This window comes from Sminthopsis crassicaudata, chromosome 4, assembly GCF_048593235.1.
Source record: "Sminthopsis crassicaudata isolate SCR6 chromosome 4, ASM4859323v1, whole genome shotgun sequence".
NCBI lineage: Eukaryota > Metazoa > Chordata > Mammalia > Dasyuromorphia > Dasyuridae > Sminthopsis > Sminthopsis crassicaudata.
This window is the reverse complement of record NC_133620.1, coordinates 326946751-326967049: the sequence shown is the minus strand read 5'-3', so window position 1 is coordinate 326967049 and position 20299 is coordinate 326946751. Positions and strand designations below refer to the sequence as shown.

General features: G+C 33.9%; 1 protein-coding gene across 1 annotated transcript in view; it reads left to right on the top strand.

The window, feature by feature from the left end:
• The window catches only part of LOC141538797 (ABC-type organic anion transporter ABCA8-like), a 90285-nt gene extending 70206 nt beyond the window's left edge, over positions 1 to 20079 (top strand). Inside the window, exons 32-39 of the mRNA XM_074260613.1 lie at positions 5301 to 5479; positions 6672 to 6747; positions 6825 to 6919; positions 7463 to 7582; positions 7820 to 7960; positions 10073 to 10152; positions 19309 to 19364; positions 19472 to 20079. Coding sequence (XP_074116714.1) covers positions 5301 to 5479; positions 6672 to 6747; positions 6825 to 6919; positions 7463 to 7582; positions 7820 to 7960; positions 10073 to 10152; positions 19309 to 19364; positions 19472 to 19570 — 846 coding nt within the window. The 3' untranslated portion in view covers positions 19571 to 20079. The remainder of the gene's footprint in view (positions 1 to 5300; positions 5480 to 6671; positions 6748 to 6824; positions 6920 to 7462; positions 7583 to 7819; positions 7961 to 10072; positions 10153 to 19308; positions 19365 to 19471) is intronic.
• Positions 20080 to 20299: the final 220 nt, after the last annotated feature.

Here is a 20299-nt window from a genome sequence, read left to right as displayed (position 1 = left end):
TATAAGAAGAATGTATTAAAGAAAAAACTAAATTGAAATTAAAGGCTAGTGAAAACAAAATGTAATTTTTTTTCTATCCAAGCTCACAGATACACTGAAATTTCTTCATTTGGTTTTTATGTTTTTAAAAACATTATCCTGAGAAGAGTTCCATAAATTTCATAAGACTTCAAGGAGAATCTGTAACAATTTTTTTAAAATGTTGTTAAGAATCTCTTCTCCAGATTTCATTATATTGAAATTGTTCTCAAAACTCACCATGGATTCTTCATTACTTAATGACCATTTATAAGTCCTAATCCTACTTGATTCTTCTGAAGCATGCAATTCCATCTTTTCCTCTTGACTACTTGGAATCCCGGCTTCTCTCTAGGCTTTTATGACATTTTTTCCTTGTTGAGCTGTAATCTGATTTTCTCTACATTTTCAATTTTCCCCAATATTTTATCTGCTTCCATCTTATTATTAAGTGATCATATAGGCTATCTTTTTTTTAACTGGATATCTTCTTAAAACTTATTCTTTTTCCTAATTTCCCCATTTCTATAGCATGATTCTTCTAGTTTTCCAGATTCAGAATCTTGTGGTTATCTTTAACTTCTTTCCATCGCACCCCTCGCTACTGATCCATCACCTAGTCAGTATGATTTGAGTTTTGAAATGTCTGTTCAATACACTCTCTATTTCAAACCCTAGTAGTTAGTCTCGGTTTTTTATTATTGTCATAGTTTACTATTTGGTTTTCTTGCTTCTCATTTCTTCTTCCTTTCATTCAAGTCTATATACTGCTGTCAAGTAGTCATTCTAAAATAACTTTCTATGTTCTAAAACCACTGGTAGAACTCTGTCTCCTATAGAATCTTAGTCTTAGTCTGTCATTCAGACTTAATTCATCCTTAATTTGGTCCTTTTTTTAGTTGTTGTTCATACATTTCAGTCATGTCTGACTCTTCATGATCCCATTTGGATTTTTCTTGGCAAAGATACTAGAGTGATTTATCATTTCCTTCTCCAGTTCATTTTACAGAGGAGGAAATAGGCCTACAGAATCATATAACTAATAAATGTCTGCAACCAGAGTTGATTTCAGGAAAATGAGTCTTTCTTACTCTATGCCCAACACTCTATCCATTAGTGTACTTTTCTGGCCTTTGTTTATTGCAACCTTACCCTTTCCTACTGTGACCTAAATTTTTTATTGAAATCAAATCAATCTCAACTTGCCATATATTTTGCATAGTTGCTTGTGTTATTCTCATGTCTTTTAAAATATTCTGTAATTTCTTTCTGCTTAAAAATTCATTTCTGCTTCAAAAGACTAGAAGTTTAGGAAAGGGAATAAGCATTTATTAAATACCTACTATATGCTAAATACTTTTAAAATATTTCATTTAATTGTTATAGCAGATTTGTGAGATATACATCCCCATTTTACAATTGAGGAACAGATTTGAACTCAGATTTTCCTGACTCCAAAATCAGCAGTCTTTCTACTTTGATAGTTAGCCTGTCTCCCTATAAGTTTAACCTGTATTGAGAATGGTTGTTCTTCTTCTTTTTTTTTTTTCTTTTGACGCAATTGGAATTAAATGACTTGTCCAGGGTCACACAGCTAGTAAATGTTAAGTGTCTGAGATCAGATTTGAAATCAGGTTCTCCTGACTTGAGGGTTGGTGCTCTATCCACTGTGCTACCTAGCTGTCCCAAAGCGACTGTTCTTTTATATAACAATATTTTCTTAAAGAAGTTGTAAAGAGATCAATGTCAGAAAATTCAGCTGGCGGCAAGGACTTCAGAGAATGTGTGGGACTTGAGTGAAAATTGAGTAAGACTTATAAAAATAGGAAAAGATAAGGAGGGAGAAAATATGTTTAAAGTGGAAACCTACATGGAAATAGAATATTAGATTAATCTGTTTGCAATCCAATGAGTAGGAAAATAAAGGGTATTGCTATAGAATTGACAAGGATCAGATTGAAGAGAGCCTTGAATGTTAGGGCCTTTAGATTTCATTCAGCAGAACATAGAGGACCTCTGATGAGCTTTGCCCATGTGCAAAGGAATGCAAAATAACATTTTAAAAATATTAATTGTCAATCTATAGATTTTATTAGAAAAAGGAATATATAGTAGATAGGGAAATCAACTAATAGACTAATGTGATAGTCAAAGCTTAGGATTGATGAGGTCAGGCTCTGCCACAAGAAATAGAAAAGAGGGAATTTGTTCTATGGAAGTTACAAGGAAGGAATCAAAATTACCAGTGACTGACCAAATGTAGGTAGGTTTGGGAAGGGCTGGTGAGAGAGGAGAAAGAGTCAAGATTGACTCCAAGATCTTGATTGTGGGTACTAGGAGAAATAAAGATATCATTAATAGAAATTACAAAATAATAAATGGGATTTGACTTCAAGTAAAAGATAATTAGTTTGATTTTAGATAAATGAAAAATGAGGTGATAAAATATATCCAAGTGGAAAATATCAGTCAGGTAATGAGTGTATGTTTCAGCAGAAATCAGGTTCAGAAATAGATATGTAGAAACAGAAATGATAGTTGCAGCCATGAAAACATATCGATCACCAGATAATTCAATAAATACTAATTAAACTCCTACTCAATACAAGACAATGTGCTATATTTTAGAGCCATAAAGAAGAAAAACCAAAATCTTTATCCTCAAAAAGGGGGTCAATATGCAGAAAAACAAGAATAATAAAAGGTTGTACATGATGGGAGTACAGGAGAAATCCAGATAAATTCTGCAGGAAAAAAAAAGTGAGGAAGCAGAACTCTGAGCTTGAGAAATCAGAGAAGTGAAGATATTCATTAAAGTGGCCTAAATCTTGAAGAAAGAGAAGCATTTTGATAGGCAAAGAAAAGAATGTATCTTTTCTATACCTTCTATCAAACACAGACACACACACAGACACACATGAATACACACAGGGAGATGATATAGAATGACTGTTTTGGTCTGGATAAGCAGAGCTGTGATTTAATTTGCTCTTTAATTATATGAGGGATGTTGCTCCTCCTTTTACAAGAAAATTTTCCTGAGCTACAAGAAATCTTGTAAAAGGAAATTGTCAAGGCAGTACAATGCTTCCCATCCCCCTCAGCCAAATTATTAATTCATTTACTTAGAAAGATCTGGGTTCAAATTTTTCTACCTGCTGGAGGAAGTTGTAAAAATGTATTTATACAGCTCAAGCACCCAATTAGAGAAAATTTATTCCAATAAAATACTATCTGCCTCTTGGTGATTCCCTAGCATTCTTTTCTGTGTTTGAATAAGGATACTCACAGAGCAGTACTACAGTGATTAAATAATCACATTTTTAATACTTATGAAATGTATATTTGAAGAATAGGTATATGCTTTATTTACTAAGGATTGAGAAAGGGAGAGGGAAGAAGGTAAATTACAAGAATTAGTGACTTAGTGTGAAGAGCAAGGAGAATTTCAGTGACATGGGTTACCTTCTCTTATATCTATCCTCTTTTGATTTATATACATGGTTCCATTTCTAGATTCTGAGGCTGTAGAACTCATAGCTGGTTCTACCTACTTCATAGTTTCTCTCCAAATCTCCATCATTGCTCCTTATGGTGGCAGTTATTCTTGCATGCCCCTTTCTGATCCCCATGCATTCATCTCACTACCATCATAATTGTTCCTGAGCTGGCCCCTCTCCTGTGATAACTACTCCTCCCACCATGCATTAAAATGTTAGAGGCTAGTTTATAAAAATCCAGATACTATTGACTACAAAGTCAGTGGAACTCTTCTGGGGAGTTGGAAATAGAATCACTGGATGATTTCTGTCCTGAACAGCAAATTACAATCATTAACATCCACACCTCCTTGACAAAAACAAAACACATGTGTATGTAGTATATAATATATATGTAATATTAATATTAATACATAATAATATATAGTGCTTCTTTCTAGCAACAAATATACATATATATGTACATACAAAAGCATTTATTGTTTTGTTGTCATCATTTTGCAGTCATGTACAACTTTTTGTGACACCCAATTGGCAAAAATAGTGGAGAGGTTTGCCATTTCCTTCTCTAGCTTATTTTATAAGGCGAACAGGATAAAATGACTTAACTAGATTCATACAGTTAATAAATGTCTCAGGCAAGATTTGAACTTAGGAAGAAAAGTCTTCTTGACTTTATTTCCAGCACCATATTCACTGAATTACCCAGCTAACCATAATATACATATATTCCTACGATAAAGAATACCAATTATAACTGACACAAATTTTATATTATCCAGATGATGCAGACAAATATAGCTAGTATTCATGGTCTATTCTATACATTTGGCACTTGGCATGTACTACCATGTAATGTTATTTATTTTTGTGTCCTACCATCCTAATTTTATTATGCATACTTCAAGAGAAAAGATAGTGCTTTATGCCTTTTTATAAATTCAGCTCCTATCATAGTCAACTTATACAAATTGTGAGTTCATTAATTATTTGGTGTTGATACTGATCATAGGTTATGAAGGAGATGAAGATCTTTTTCTCTTTCTTCAACTTTTTACAAATACATACATTGCAGTAGCAATGGCCAGTCTTCTGGACAGATGTCCCCAGAGCAGAACCAGGCCTCAGATGGCACCTGGGAAAACTAGAGAGGAGAGCTAATCTGAAGAAAAGAGGCAGGGAGAATGACTGCAAGTATCATGAAGAAAGGTCTGCCTAGTGAGGGATAAGGTTTGAGATAATAATCCCTTCAGAAGCAAAGGACACCAATAATTTTCTTTTTTTTCAGGGGGAAAGCACTGTTCAAGGATATTAATAGTAAGTGAAAAGAAAGTCAGATTCAAGCTCTTTGGAAAGTTGCAATAAATAGGGCAGGATTAAGAATCAGGAATTCAGTTACTAATTCATAGAATCATAGGAATTTTAGCTTCAAAATGGCAGCTAGGTAGCAGATCAAATAAGATATATATATATATGTTTTAAGTGCTTAGAACAGTGACAGGCATATCATAATTTATACATAAATATTTATTCCTTTTTCCTTTCCTTTTCTTCAAGATAAGAAACTAAGGTATATTCATCATGGTAAAGTGATGGATTCTATGAAAAGAACCACTTTCTATGCTTTTATACACCCTAATATTCATGCAATTATTCTCTCTCATCTTTTCATCATAGCTAAATTATTAGATTTATTCTTTATTCTAATGTAGAACAGAATATATTGTGGAAATGCATCTATATATTTTACATGAATGATATGAAAACAGGATCTTTGTATAGGTGGTGCTAAAAAGGAGTGGTACTTCCATGAGTCAAGAAGGAAATGATATGCTCCAATTTTTTGGCTACTGTGCTCAGGAAAACTCACTATGGCAAAACATTACTGTGAGAGAACACCTGGAGCTGTATGCTGCAGTGAAAGGGATAGCCAAAGAAGATGCTTTCATTACGACTTCACGGTATGAAATAGAAAGAATCCCTACCAGTTCTCTCTAGGAGGAGTCAGAAAAGTGTAGTTATCCCTTTACATACAATCAGATATGGAAATTTGTATGCTATTATGACTCAAATCATAGGTCATCAGTGCTAGAGCTGGGATAGAACTAAAGATGTGCTGGAGACAACTAAAAAGTTAAATTCCACTGTGAATAGTTACATCATAGATGTTAGCAAATGCTATAAGTCAAGCTTTGGTTTATTGTTTTGTTGATTTTAGAGACTTTAAAAAGTGAAGAAGAAAATTTGAACAATGTAGAATTTGTCAGGCAGTATATTCTCCCTTCCTCCTCTAGAGAACTAATTTAAAATTAAACAGCATTCTCTTTGATAATATCTACTTTCCTATGTCTCAATTCAATGGTCATTTGAACAATAAAACCTAAAAATAAATAAATCTGGAGTCATGAAATTGGCAAACAATGCAAGTTGAAATTAAATAACTGAAAAATACAGAAGTAACAAATTTCAAAGGCAAAAGTGTTTCAAAAGTTAACGAACTGAAATCTGAGGGTCAAATCTGGCCTGTCTATGAGCTAAGAATTTTTTTTTACATTTTAAAATATAATCAATCTTTATTTAAAAATGAAAAAAAATCATTCTTAACTGAAGGGCCATATAAAAGTAAGTGGCTAGGTTAAATTTGATCTGTACTGAAAGATTTCTAAGAGAAATCAGAACTCTCTTATGCCCAAATGAGTCTATTTTCTGATATACAGAACTGGGATTTTCAGAATGATCATGATCAGCAATTCTAGTTAAAAGTATGCCTTCTACATAATGACTTTTCCCATTATGATTTTGATACATCACAAATAATTGGGAATTTTGGGGAGTTTTGTGGAAGCTACAGACAATACATGAAGGCCAGTAGATAACAAAAAATGTTTTAAAAATCCAAAATGTATAAAATATGTGTATAGTATTATACATCAATATATTTTATTTTTAGTACCATAATAATTCAGACTTCTCTCTTTGGTATGAAGAGAAGGCCACAAATTTTTACGTGGATTTTCTAGATTGCAGGGGGTGCCTTGCCCCTCACCTCCATGATATGGAAGAGGGTAATTGTATTCTCTTTTGTGGGTACCTTATCCCAGTGTCCACCAAGGGCATAGAGTTTGATAACACATTTAGCTTATTTTCTATCAGATTAGCAGATGCTCTCACACTTCAGGAATACATGAAATCTCCAGTCAAACAATTGCCACCAGGTATAAAGCGAAAGGTATGTATCATGCTTGATGTTCTTCTAAGAGCCACCAAAATAAGGCCAGTCATAAACAGTAATTTTCTTCATTTCAGCTGTGTTTTGCACTGAGTATCCTGGGAAATCCTGCCATAGTACTTCTTGATGAACCTTCAACTGGAATGGACCCAGAAGGGCAACAGCAAATATGGTGAGAAGAAATTTTAATAAATCTCAGCACTAGTAGCAAAAGATCTGATTGATTTTAATTTATTAGTTGGTTCTGTTATAAGTAGGCCTTGAAAGTTCTATTTCTTCATTCACTCCAAGTGATCAACTCTGGTAAATCAATATTTAGTTCCAAAAGGTTTCTTATACTCAGGTTAAATAACTTACCTAAAGTTCTAGTAAATCCTCCAATTATTTTATTATACACAACAGGTCTTCTGTCTTATACATTTATTTTAATTTTTATTGTTCATTAATTCAATGCTCTTCTCTTTTAATTTGTGCTTCTGCCTTATCTCAGAATCCCTCTCTCATTATTTTTATTTCCTTCAATTTCTGCAACTTATTAGAGATGGAGAACACAACTTGCTTGGTCCCTTGTAACCCTGCCATCTTCCTCTACAAAATCATTTTCTCTTTTGTCTGTTCTGAATTCCCAAGACAAATTCATTTTTCTTTTGACAAGTTTTACAGAAACATTAGTGTGTTTCCAGTGATTACAAGCATTTTCTTGCCTTCACTCTAGGCAAGCAATTCGAGCAACCTTTAAGAACAAGGAGAATGGTGCTATCCTGACTACACATTATATGACAGAGGCTGAGGCTGTGTGTGACAGAGTGGCCATCATGGTGTCAGGACAACTACGGTGAGTGAATGTATAATGACAACTATAAAAACAAATACTTAACACTTTAGGAGAAAGAGTCTTATACAGGGGCTCTTATAATAACTTCTTCTCTGCTTCCCTTCTTCCCCTCCCTCTCAACACTTATTATTCAAAGACTAAAGAATAACAGCAATCTAGAGCAATAGATTAAATAGAAAATATATTATTTTTGACTTTGTCTCTCTTTCCTTTATGTTCCTGTTTTTTTGGTCCTAGTTGTATTGGTTCTATCCAACATCTGAAAAGCAAATTTGGCAAGAATTATTTACTGGAAATAAAAGTGAAGGAACCTGAGCAAATAAAGCCCCTACATGCTGAGATTCTGAAGCTTTTTCCAAGAGCAGCTCGGCAAGAGAGGTAAGGAAACTTTTTTCCTCTGGCAGCAAAAGTTAGCTTTACTCTGTCCTTAGCTTTTCTTGCTTTACTATAAATTTTTGTGCAATTTGCTTGAGGAAAAAATAAATAATATGACCTGGAATATTTAGTTTCCCTGGGAATAAAGAGAGGAATAAATTGTTATTTCTAGAAAGTGATTATGGGACTACCAAGGGCAAAGATTACAGATAAGTCTTTCCTTTGAGAAGACTAGCTACTAATAAAACTATGCTATTAATGACTTTTAATGCTCAGAAAATAAAGAAGCTTCTTAAGAGTAGTTCTATCTGTTTTACATCTGTATTCCCAGCTCTTAGAACTGTGCCTTTCACATAGTAATTACTTAATAAATGCTTGTGTGTTGAGTGATTGAAGGAAGGAATATAGTTTGTAAATTCCTTGAGGACAGAGATTTCTTTTGCCTGTTTTTTTTTTTTGTATCTCCAGCAATTAACACAGTACCTGGCATATAGTAGGCCCATAATTTTTTATTGATTGATTGACAGTGAATAAAAGTTGAAATGGTTGAATAAAAAAATTGAATAAACTGACAATTTTGCTACCTGAACAAGAATTATTAATCTAATAACTGAAGTTTGAGTTTAGATTAAAAATAAACAAATGTAACCCATATACGCTTTGGTGTCTCTCTGTGTTGCAATTCTCACTTTAACTGATGTGTGGGGTCCCTGAAGAAGACTATATCTTACCTCAAGATTCTAGGGTGTAACCAAAAGTAGTTTGTCTAATGTTATTGGCTCAATCCCCCATTCTGCTCTGTACCTCCTTAATATTAATTGCTGAGGATTAATGTCTCAGCATCATTTAACCAAGTAATAAAAAGTAAGAAATATTTGCTGTAAAGATATAATGAGGAGAGAAGAACAGACATTTTTACCTCTCATCTAGGTGGATCCTTTCTTCTATTTCACTTCAACTCCTGAGGAGAGTTTAAAGGATTTTCTACAAAGTATTTACCCTTTTCAAGTTCACTTCCAAATGTGATATAGATAAGCTATTTCCCTATAAGCTGTCTTTGATATCCTGCTAGGTCATTTAGGACATTTAGGCTTAACTCCTTCTTAGGCTCAACTGTCCTAAATTTCTAGCATTGATCCCATCACTACACCTCTGGCAGATCACTCTTCCAACTTTTCAAAGCTCATAGCGTCTTAAATGATTCCATTCCATTTCTAATACTCTCTCACCTAAAGTAGGAAAGAATAAACAGTAAAGACGGAAAAGAACAACAGAATCATATGCTTATTCGTTTATATAGACATGGATGGGTATATTAGACCACTGGTGTTAACAAGTTCTCTCTGTTTCTCACCAGATCTCATGCTAATCCTTGTTTCTTCATCCTTATAATTCCAGGGGGGAGAGAGACAGAGAGAGAGAGAGAGACAGACACAGACACAGACATAGACACAGAGACACAGATTTAGAGAAAGAGAGCACTTAGTAGGAGAAGTATCTAGGTGGATTCTCTGGGGGTGGGGGAGACAGAGACAAACACAGACACAGACACAGACGCAGATATAGAGGCACGGAGAGAGAGAGAAAGCATTTACTTGGAGGGGTATCTAGGTAGGTTACTGACCTTAGAGGTTTAGAGAAATCTAGGTAAATGAACTCAGATTGAGAGTAAAAATAAGGCAGATGTCTTACCAGATGCATATGAAATTCTAAATGTGAGTGAATGGTTTTTAGATGTATACTTTGTAGTTAGAATATGAACAGCTAGGTAGCACAATAGATAAAGTGCCTAGACTGGAGTTAGGAAGAGTTATTTTCTTGAGTTCCAATCTGATCTCAGATACTTAGTAATTGTATGATTCTGGACAAGTTACCTGTTGCCTCCGTTTCTTCATTTGTAAATTGAGCTAGAGAAGGAAATGACAAACTACTCCAGTATCTTTGCCAAGAAAACCCCGAATGGGGTCATGAAGAGTTGGACATGGCTTAATAAGTTGCTATATAACACTATTTTTTTTTTTACAGAAAATGGAAAATTATTTCCAGTTGTGTTATTTGAAAAAATGGTAATTTGTGATTTTAAAACTAACGAACTTTTATTTCCCCACTTCTAAGGTATTCCTCTTTTATGGCTTATAAATTGCCTATGGAAGATGTTCAACCTCTATCTCAAGCCTTTTCCAAATTAGAGGCAGGTAAGATTTCAAAGACAACTTTGAAAATAACATTCTACATAGCAGATGGTAAAATTTTAAAAAATAATATAATAACAATAGCTCAAAATTCCTAAAGCATTTTAAAGTTTTTCTCCCCAAAATAAGTATATTTTTAAATAGTATATTTGAAATTTAATGTTGTAGTTCCACAGTAATTTTCATATGGAGCCCCCTTGTGGAGGGGAAATGAGAGGTAAATGATAGTAATACTAAGGGGAAAAGGAGGAAAAGAAAGGAAAAAAGAAAGATAAAAGGAAGGAAGGAAAGAAAATAGGAACCAGGTAGGGAGGAAGGAAAGAAAAAAAGAAGGAAGGAAGGAAGGAAGGAAGGAAGGAAGGAAGGAAGGAAGGAAGGAAGGAAGGAAGGAAGGAAGGAAGGAAGGAAGGAAGGAAGGAAGGAAGGAAGGAAAGAAAGAGAAATAAACAAGGAGGAAGGAGTGTTGAAAATAATTTCAAAATAAACAGAAGAAGAGAACAAAATTTTGAAAGGAAGAAAGGAAGGAAGGGAAAGAGAGAGAAAGAGAAGAGAGAGAGAGAAGAGAGAGAGAGAGAGAGAGAAAGAGAGAGAGAGAGAAAGAGAGAGAGAGAGAGAGAGAGAGAGAGAGAGAGAGAGAGAGAGAGAGAGAGAGAGAGAGAGAGAGAGAGAGAGAGAAACAAGGAGGAAGGAGTGTTGAAAATCATTACAAAATAAACAGGAGAAAAGAAAAAAGTTCAAAAGAGAGTATCTGCATCCTGGGTCATCCAATGTTTTAGCTATTCCTCTGTGCCATCTTCAAATTTGAAAAGTGCTCTATCAAAGCATTTTTCTAAGTAACTTAAGAGCATGCTAAACAATAGAGAATGAAGCTTAGAAACTTTTTTTTAAAAATGTCTTTATTTAAAACTAAATTCAAAATAAGAAAAAACAAAATAGAAAATTAAAAAAAACATAAAAGGGGGGAAAAGGCTTTGTTATGTATCTAGCAGATCAGGGAAGATTCGAAACATGTAACAATAAATTTTCTTTTCAAGAAAACACATATAATAATAGAATATATCTCATTTGTATAGCATTATTGTTAATTTAATCTTTCTCCTGGACTGTTTTTCTTTTTGGAGTCAGATGAGACTCAGTTCTGCCCCAGTCTTAATTTTGGACTACCCAATTACTTCTGTCAATCTTAGACATAGGCTTATATTTTTGCATATAAAACATAAATAGTTTATCCTTGTTTTGATTCCTTGAAATTAATCTTTGATGATGCCATTTAAATTTTCTGTTAAGTTCAGATTTAGCTGAAACAATACTCAACATTATGATTAATTTTACAAAATATATTTTTGCCCACAGACCAAACCAGAGTTCTTCTGATAATTGATATATAATATTCTTGAACCTGCGATTGTTTTTTTGTGACTGCTGATAAATCTTGTACAATTCCAGTTGTAGCTCAAGTATATTTGAATTGGTTTTTGTTTGTTTCTTGCAAAATTTTCTCTTTGACCTGAGAGTTTTTGAAGTCTATCAATAGTATTCCTATTTGTTTTCCACAAAGGATCTCTTTGAGGTGGTGAATAGTGATTTTTTTATTTCTACTTTCCCCTCATGTTCTAAAACTCTAGGACAATTTTCTTTAATTATTTCTTGCATTATTGTGTCAAGATTCTTGAGGGTTTTTTGTCATAGCTTTCAGAGAGTTAAATATTTTTTAGTTTTCTCTTCTTGATCTGTTCTACAGAATTGGTTTCTTATATTACACTCTGTTCTGTTTTTTTAATCTTTATTTTTTATGTGATTTCTTGGTCTCTTATAGTTCCATTGGCTTCTCCTTGCCCCAATTCTAATTTTTTTTTATTTTAATAGTTTTTATTTACCAGATATATGCATGGGGGACTCTACAACACTGACAATTTCCAAACCCCCTGTTCCAATTCTTCCCCCCTTTCCCCTCCCCAGATAGCAGGTTGACCAATACATGTTAAATATGTTAAAGTACAAATTAAATACAATATATTTATACATGTCCAAACAGTTATTTTGCTATACAAAAAGAATCGGACTTTGAAATAGCGTACAATTAGCCTGTGAAGGAAAACCAAAATGCAGGCAGATAAAATTAGAGGGACCCAATTCTAATTTTTAAAGAACTATTTTCTTCTTTAAGATAGTATCTTCTTTTCTAATTGGTTGACTTTCTTTTCATATTCTTGTTTCTCTTGGATAGTTCTTATTGTTTTATTGTTGTCAAAAATCTTTCTGATTTTTAAAGTCTTGTTTGAATTCTACAAAATCTTCCTGGGAAGATAGCCATATAACATTACTTTTTGGTGTTGGAAAGATTTTTTTATACTTCAGAGTGTCTTCTTTTGAGAATGAACCCCAATCTTTCTTATTCCTATACTAAGTTTTTATGTTCATGTTCTTTCTTCTTTGTTTATTAATTTTTATGAGAATTTATTAATGTAACCACCTCTAATCCTCAGGTTGGGGTGATGGTGCTTCTAGCTTCACTTCAGCTCTTCCCACTGATTTGGAACTATAAACCCAAAATTCCACTCTCTGCATGTGCCTGTAGCCAGAAGCATCCCTTTCTCTCTTTGTTCTTGCCAATATGCTGGTTCCTTCACCCCGAGGCCCTGTCTCAGCAGAACAGCTGACCTAGCATTCTTAATCATTCCTGGTTCCCTCAGTCTTCCTAGATTCAGACACCACTGCCCTATTGGAAAAGTGAAAGTTCCTCTGATTTATGCTGAGGCTTCAGCTGAATTTAGGAAGTAAAAGGGCTCCACACTGGCTCTTTCTTATACCCTGGAAATGTTTGCACTTCATACCCAATTAAATCCCCTTCCAAGGATCTTTCTTCAATTGTCTTCTCCAGTTGTACCAGAAGAATTCCTGTTCTGCTCCAGTCTTACTTGTTTTTCACTGGTTTATTTTCACTCTTAGGCACTATTTTTTTTATTGCAGAGGTAATCTGGAGAACTTAGAATTTTCTATCTTACTCCACTATCTTCCCAGAATCCTTCCCAGAAACTTTCTACTATTCTTTGGTACCACCTTCCAAATTGACATGAACTCATTAAATTTTTTTCTTCAGGTCTGGCTTACCAACCAGTTCTTTATCTAATTATGCCATCATACTAATTGGTCTACCTCTTATTCTTCTGCAGAAGAATTATTTGAAAGATTTTATTAAATGTTTTGCTTTTGATTATTGAATTATTTATAGTATTCTACTTATTTATAAGTTTAGCAATCCTGGCCAAAAAAAAAAACCCCAAAAAATATGCCTAATTTAACATTACCCATTCCTGAAGAGGTCATGCTATCTCTCTGTAACTGTTTTTTTTTTCTAATGTTCACTTAACAATCTTTGTGGTAAGACATTTTCAATTTTGCAAAGAATCTAAGTCAAACTATTTACTTGTAGTTTGAAGATTACTGTCTTGCCTGCCTTTAGCACTACCTATATCATTACTTTATGGTCTAGGCGTTCAGTGAAGTATGTCCATATAATAACTAAATAAAAGAATATTGAAGCATAAAATCCTGGGCAAAAAACTGATGACCTTAGTGACACCTTGTGGTATTTTCATTATTAAAGGAATTGACTTCCTAAGGAAAGGGCATATTTGTGAAGTAAACAGATATTTAGTAGGTAGAGTTTGAAGTTAAGATTTTAGAATTTCCAAACAAGAAGTGAAGCAGCTAAGTGGTACAGTGGATAGAACATTGGATCTGGAATCAAGATTTTCATTTAAATCCTGCCTTAGATAAGGCCTTGCATCTTCAAAGCAAGTTACTTATCTGCTGTCTGCCTCAGTTTCCTCCTCCATAAAATGGGGATGATAACAGTACTTCTAGGGACATTATGAGGATAAAATGGTTAATATTTGTCTTTTTAAAACTTTGAAGAGATATAGAAATGTTATTGATTATTATGTTACTGCTGCTGATGCTTCTACTACTACTACTACTACTACTACTACTACTACTACTACTACTACTACTACTACTATTGTATTTAACACAGATGGGATCTGTAAAAAAAAACTAGTAAAAAATTATTCATCCCAATTCTTGTAAATACTATCAAAGAGCCTTTAAAATGAAAAGAACAAGTGAGTGAAAAAATAGTTCACAGATCTGCTAAAGCTGATGCAGAGAACAGCAAGTACAGCATAGAAAAAAGAAAGAATAATTCTCAAGAAACAATGTCCAAGAAAAAAACCAGAAATCAAATTCATAGTTTTGGATACCTGCATATATAACAAACCTTCTGGAAAGGTTGTACCAACTGCTCAACATGGGAAAGTCACTTAAAATTTCTCATCCTGTTTCCTCATCTGCAAAACAGAGATAATAAAAACCCCTAGAATAGAGAGTTGTTGTGAGGATGAAAGAAGAGAACATATAAAGTGATGCAATTTTTTAAATGCCCTCTTTATTCTCTTTTCTGACATTGTAGCCACACTGATGTAAACCTTCATCATCTCACTTCTATGCTATTATGAGAACCTGTTGCTTGATCTGCATGCCCCAAGTCTCTCCCAACTCCTGGCCTTCCTCTACTCATTTATCGAAGTGGTCTTTCTAACACCAGGTCTAACCATGCCTTGCACACATACACACAGGCATACTCACACACACACACACACACACACACACACACACACACACACACACACACATACACACATACACACACACAGAAACACACAGCCTACTACCTTTATTCAATAAACTCCAGTCTCTTCCTGTTACCTCTACAACCAAATATAAAATTCCCTATTTTACTTTTTAAGCCCTTTGTTACATGGTTCCTATGTGACTTCCCAGTCTTCTTATATCTTACTCCCCTTCATTTACCTTATTGAATTGAGTAACAATGGCTTCTGCAGTTTCCCTGGAAAAGACACTTTCTCTATACAGGGAATGTTGTCCACCATTTCTGGAACTCTTTTTCTTTCTCTCCTCCCCCTTCTCCTTGGGGTTCTTTTAAATCTCAGCTATAAAATCTCAGTATCTACCAGAAATGTTTCCTGATTTACCCCCCCCCATTTAATATTCCCTCTAAGATTACCTCCAATTTTTCCTGTATAAATCTTGTTTGAACATAGTTGTTGACAAATTTACTTTTAATTACAGTGTGAGCTCCTCAAGAGCAGTAAATGTATTTGTCTTTCTAGGTGTCTGTAGTTCTTAGTGTTGTGTTTAACACATAGTAGGTGCTTAGTAAATATTTGTTGACTTGACTTGCATAGTAGTGTTATACTTATTCCTAGCAGAGTGAATGAAATAAAAGAGAAAGAAAACAGAGAAATGAAGAGGCTCACAAGAAATCTCAAGAGGAATTCCAGCTCTTAAATTGATGAAAAGAAGTTAAAAGTCCAAAGAAGAAAAAGAAATGATTAAAGAACTAAGAACTAGAAGAATGCACTATCACAATAGCTTTCAAAAGAAAGTATCTAGTATCAAGTAAGAATCAAGATGTTAAATTAGGCAGAAAACTCAAGGATGAAAAATACTTGAAAAAGCCTCTGTATTTAGCATTTAAGAGATTACTAGACACGCTACATTAGTTTTGAATCTTTTTTTTTTCAGAATGGATTCCTTTGTTTGGACTTCTCATAATGTTTTTAAATGTATAAAATAAAATGCATAATATTACAAAGGAAATAGATTATAGTAAAATATAGTTATTAATTTGAAAAAAAATCTAAGTTGAAGAACCAAGATGAGAGAGAGTAGACTTGTCATTGAGCTCTTTCTGGCTTCCCTCAGAATCAACACCAAATTAAGCCTTTGAACAGGTTTTAGAGTGGCAGAACCCACAAATATTTGGAATGTAACAAATTTGCAGCAGAAGATATTTTGGAAGAACTTCAGGAAAAGTCTGTCTCAAATAGAGTAGGTAATGAGGAGACAAAATTATTACTCTTTGCAGATGATATTGTTAGAAATATACTCTTGACGATGAAAAATCAAATATGGAGAGAAATTTATTAAAGAAGAATTTTAAGGAATCATCTTAACCTTTCTGGCCAGAAGCAGACCCTATTCCTCTTCAAGAAGAGGGAGCACAGAAGAGAGAGAACCTTTACACTTGCTAGTGTAGTGCAGCCCCCTCTCTTCAGAGAATGGGTTGTTCAACTTCTTTCAGGATACAATCTTTCTGATATGCCCACTACATGTTTGCCCTTAATATGTACAAAACATGTTCTCCCCATCATACATCCCCTGTTCAAAAATGGAGGAAGACTCCTCCTTTGGGGTGTGTTGTTTAATATTCAATTAGTCTATTAAGCATGCTCAGTAGTGATTTAGTCAAGTATTATCATTGACCCCAGTAGTTTAGGCAGGATGGGCTATTACCTTAAGATTGTGGTTTTCTCAAAACCATAAGATTCCTTCTGATTGGTTGAATCCATCTGTGCCTTCCTAGGACCCCAATTTCTTGTTTGCTCAAGGCTTATGTTGATCACTTAATTGTTCTATGAATCCTAACCTTCCTTAACCTCTCATATTCTGAAAACCTATTGGTCAGTGATACCTACTATCCCACACTCTCTCAAAGTTTGCAACACTTGAGGAAACCCAACTTTACAGCATTTTTCACAATGTGATACTATATTTAGAGAATCAATTAAAAGCTACTAGAAATAATTAACAACTTTAGCAAAGTTGTAGGATACAAAATAAATAGTTTAAAAAATCTAAATTCATGGATTCTCATTTAAGAATATCTATCTTGGAGAGAGTAGTTTCCTTAGAGAATTAGAAACTGAAGCCATATTGCCAAAGATTTTCTCTAAGAAGTTTTATTAGCTCTGCTTCTTGAGCGCAGAAATCAACAGAGATTCTTTGGAAATGAAGAGTCCTTGTCACATCAGCAGAAAGGAAGAGGTATAAAGGATTTCTTTGCATAAGCTAATGACATCTTAACTATGTGAAGTAGAAAAGGGGAAAGTAAAGGTTTAATCTTAATGAAGAAAGTCAGAATGAAAGAGATGGATTAGGGGAATAGAAATAGTTCGAGAGACCAAAGATTATGATAAATTTGAATAATTCATTTAAAGCAGAATAATAAAAAAAGAAAAGAAGTCTGTAGTTGAAGAATAGTACTTCAAAGAGCTTGTTCTGGAGGTATATAATACTGAGAAATAATAAATTCTAAAATATGCTCAGATATGACTGGTGGCATGGAAGTATTCATTAGACTTAAGAACACAAAAGAATTAAGAAATCATGTTACCAAAAAGGTTTCTCTGATTATAAGTGTAGAGGGAGACCATGAATCATGTACCAATTCATGAAAAAAAAGTAATAGAATGATCTTAGCAGTATTGAGACCTGGAATAGCAAGTTGGTTGTATTGATTGCCAGGCTTGGAGTTAGAAAGATCCAAATTCAAATTCAGTCTCAAACATTTACTAGCTGTATTATCTTGTACAACTCAATTAACTTCTATTTGCCTCAGCTTCCTCATCTTTAAAATGTAAATAATAATAGGTCATTATGATGATCAGATAACATAAAGTTGTAAAGTGCTTGGCACATAATAAATGTTAGAAATAACACTCGACACTGAAAATCAGATGTCAAGGAAAATTTATTTTAAAAGAATCTTAAGGAATCATCTTAACATTTTTAGCCAGAAGTGGACCCCATTCCTCTTCAGGAAGACAGTATACTGAGTACAGAAATGGGGAAATCTTTATACTTGCTTGTGTGACACAGCTCCTCTCTTCAGAGAACAGATTGGTCCATTTTATTCTGAGTTACAGTCTTTCTACAGTCTTCTGCCCACTACATGTTTCCCCTTAATATGTATAAAACATGTCCCCTCTCCTTCATCAAACATTCCATGTTCAAAAATGGCAGAAAACTCTTCCTCTGGGATATGTTGTTTAATATTCAATTATCCTATTAAGCAAGCCACAGTAGTGATATGGTTAAGTCAGGTCATTGACCCCAAGGAGTTTGGGTTGGATAGGCTATTATCTTAAATTTGTGGTTTTCTCAAAACCACAAGACTCTTTTTGATTAGCCAAATCTACCTGTGTGCCTTCCTAGCCCTTCAATTTCTTGTTTGCTCAAGGCTTCTATTGATCACTTAATTGTTCTGCGAATCTTAATATTCCTTAATATCTCACATTCTGCAAACCTCTTGGTCAGTGGTACCCACTATCCCAATCCCACACTACCTCAAAGCTTACAACACTGTGTAAACCCAACTGTTCAGCATTTCTCACAGTAAATATGCTATAATTAAAAAAAAAAGATGGAGCCCTAATAAGAGTAGAAGAATAATGGCTTTGCCCAGGCACACCTGAATTTAAAGAATGCTGATAGCATCTGTATTTACTCCAGAGACAGAGACAATTTACAGTAGTATCTGATTAGCACAAAAAATATTAATTAAAATGAGAAATTAGCATTCTCTCTAACCTAATTGCTATCCATTTATGTTTCTACCCTTTACAGTCCTATTCTACCTCCTCTTTCAGGAACATTTTCATTGTTTCTTAGTATCCTTAGTGTATAAGCCTTTTTGTGACAGGATCTGTTTTCTGAGCATTCTTGAATGAAGAAATAGGAAAAAAATGTTGTTTGAAAGTTCAAGTATGTATCACCAATGGAGGAGTATTCCACAGGAATGGACTAATTGATTGGTGAACCACCTGTAATAGAATTGGAGAGAAAAAGAGATCAAAAGAATAAGGATGAACATTTAGAAAAGATTATGTACATGACACTGATGCTTTAGGTTGGGATAACTAGGACTGAGAATCCATTAAAATAGGAGTCAAATTGTTGTGCCTAATTCTTCAACAGAACTTCTGATGAATTTGCAGAATTAATCCATAATAAGTTTTGGTGTCTGGAGCATGTGCTTTTTACATGGAGCTTCCTTCAACAATCCAGGGGTCTTCTTGATTAAGGCAATTGGAATTTAGGTCTCTTTTTACTCTAAGCTTCCACTTTTTAGGAAAATGTGAAACATATGGATACTGACTAAATATATTTGACTCCTGAAGCTTTGGCCACCCAATGCTTCATTTATTTCTATTTGTCATTATGTTATATTATGGCTTCTAAATAATGAATGGAATATATGTGATGTATTCTCACTTGAAATTTATTCTTGTGCAGTCAAATGTACCTTCAATCTGGAGGAATACAGCCTCTCTCAGTCTACTTTGGAACAGGTATGTTATATTGCCAAACAATTCACTTGGGAGTACAGAAATCAACTTGCCGTTTCTTTTTCTTTTGCCCATCCCCTTTTAACCTCTTTCCCTTCTCCATTTTTCAGATCTTCCTAGAGTTGTCAAAGGATCAGGAGATGGGAGATTTTGAAGAAGAACTGGATACAAACGTAAAATGGAAACTCCTCCCACAGGAAGAGCCCTAAAGGATCACACCTCCTATATTCGTTACTAAGCTCAATAGAATAATTTATAATTCAGTTAATTTGCCTTATTTATCTTATATTTTGTTACAAAAATGAGCTAATCAAATATTTTTTGGGAATAAAAGGAAACAGAAATGAAGGGGAAGATAATTCAACTCATCTGTGACAGTCAATGTAAATGCATGGAGTCAGAATATAGAAGGTTTTGTTTGAGGAACAGAAAGAAAAACAGTATCATTTGAGTTTTTTTTAATTTTAGTCCCAATCAAATCCTTACTTTCTACAAGAAGCATTTCATTATTACCTTTAATTATAGTGCCTTCCTTTTATTGATTGTCTCCAATTTGTATATATCTTGTTTTCATTTTTTTTTTACTTATGTCTCTGCTGAATTCTTTGAGAGCAGGAATTTTATTTTCTCATTCTTTGTCTTAGCACAATGCCTAGAATATAGTAAGTGATTAATAAATGCTGGTGATTAAAAATAATAAAATCATATGCCCATAGAATCTCAAGTTTGAAAAAAAATTATTTAGTAGATTGCATTGGTCCTCTTCCCAGGAGGAATGGAAAGTGATATGCCCTAACTGCTGTGGATACCTCTAGTTAGGGAATTTCAGTATTAAGTACAATGACTGTGGGACCCACCACCATCATTGTTGCTACCAATCATGTTGTTCTTCCATACGAAATTAATTTTCTTGGCAGCTTTGGAAAGTATACAATTAA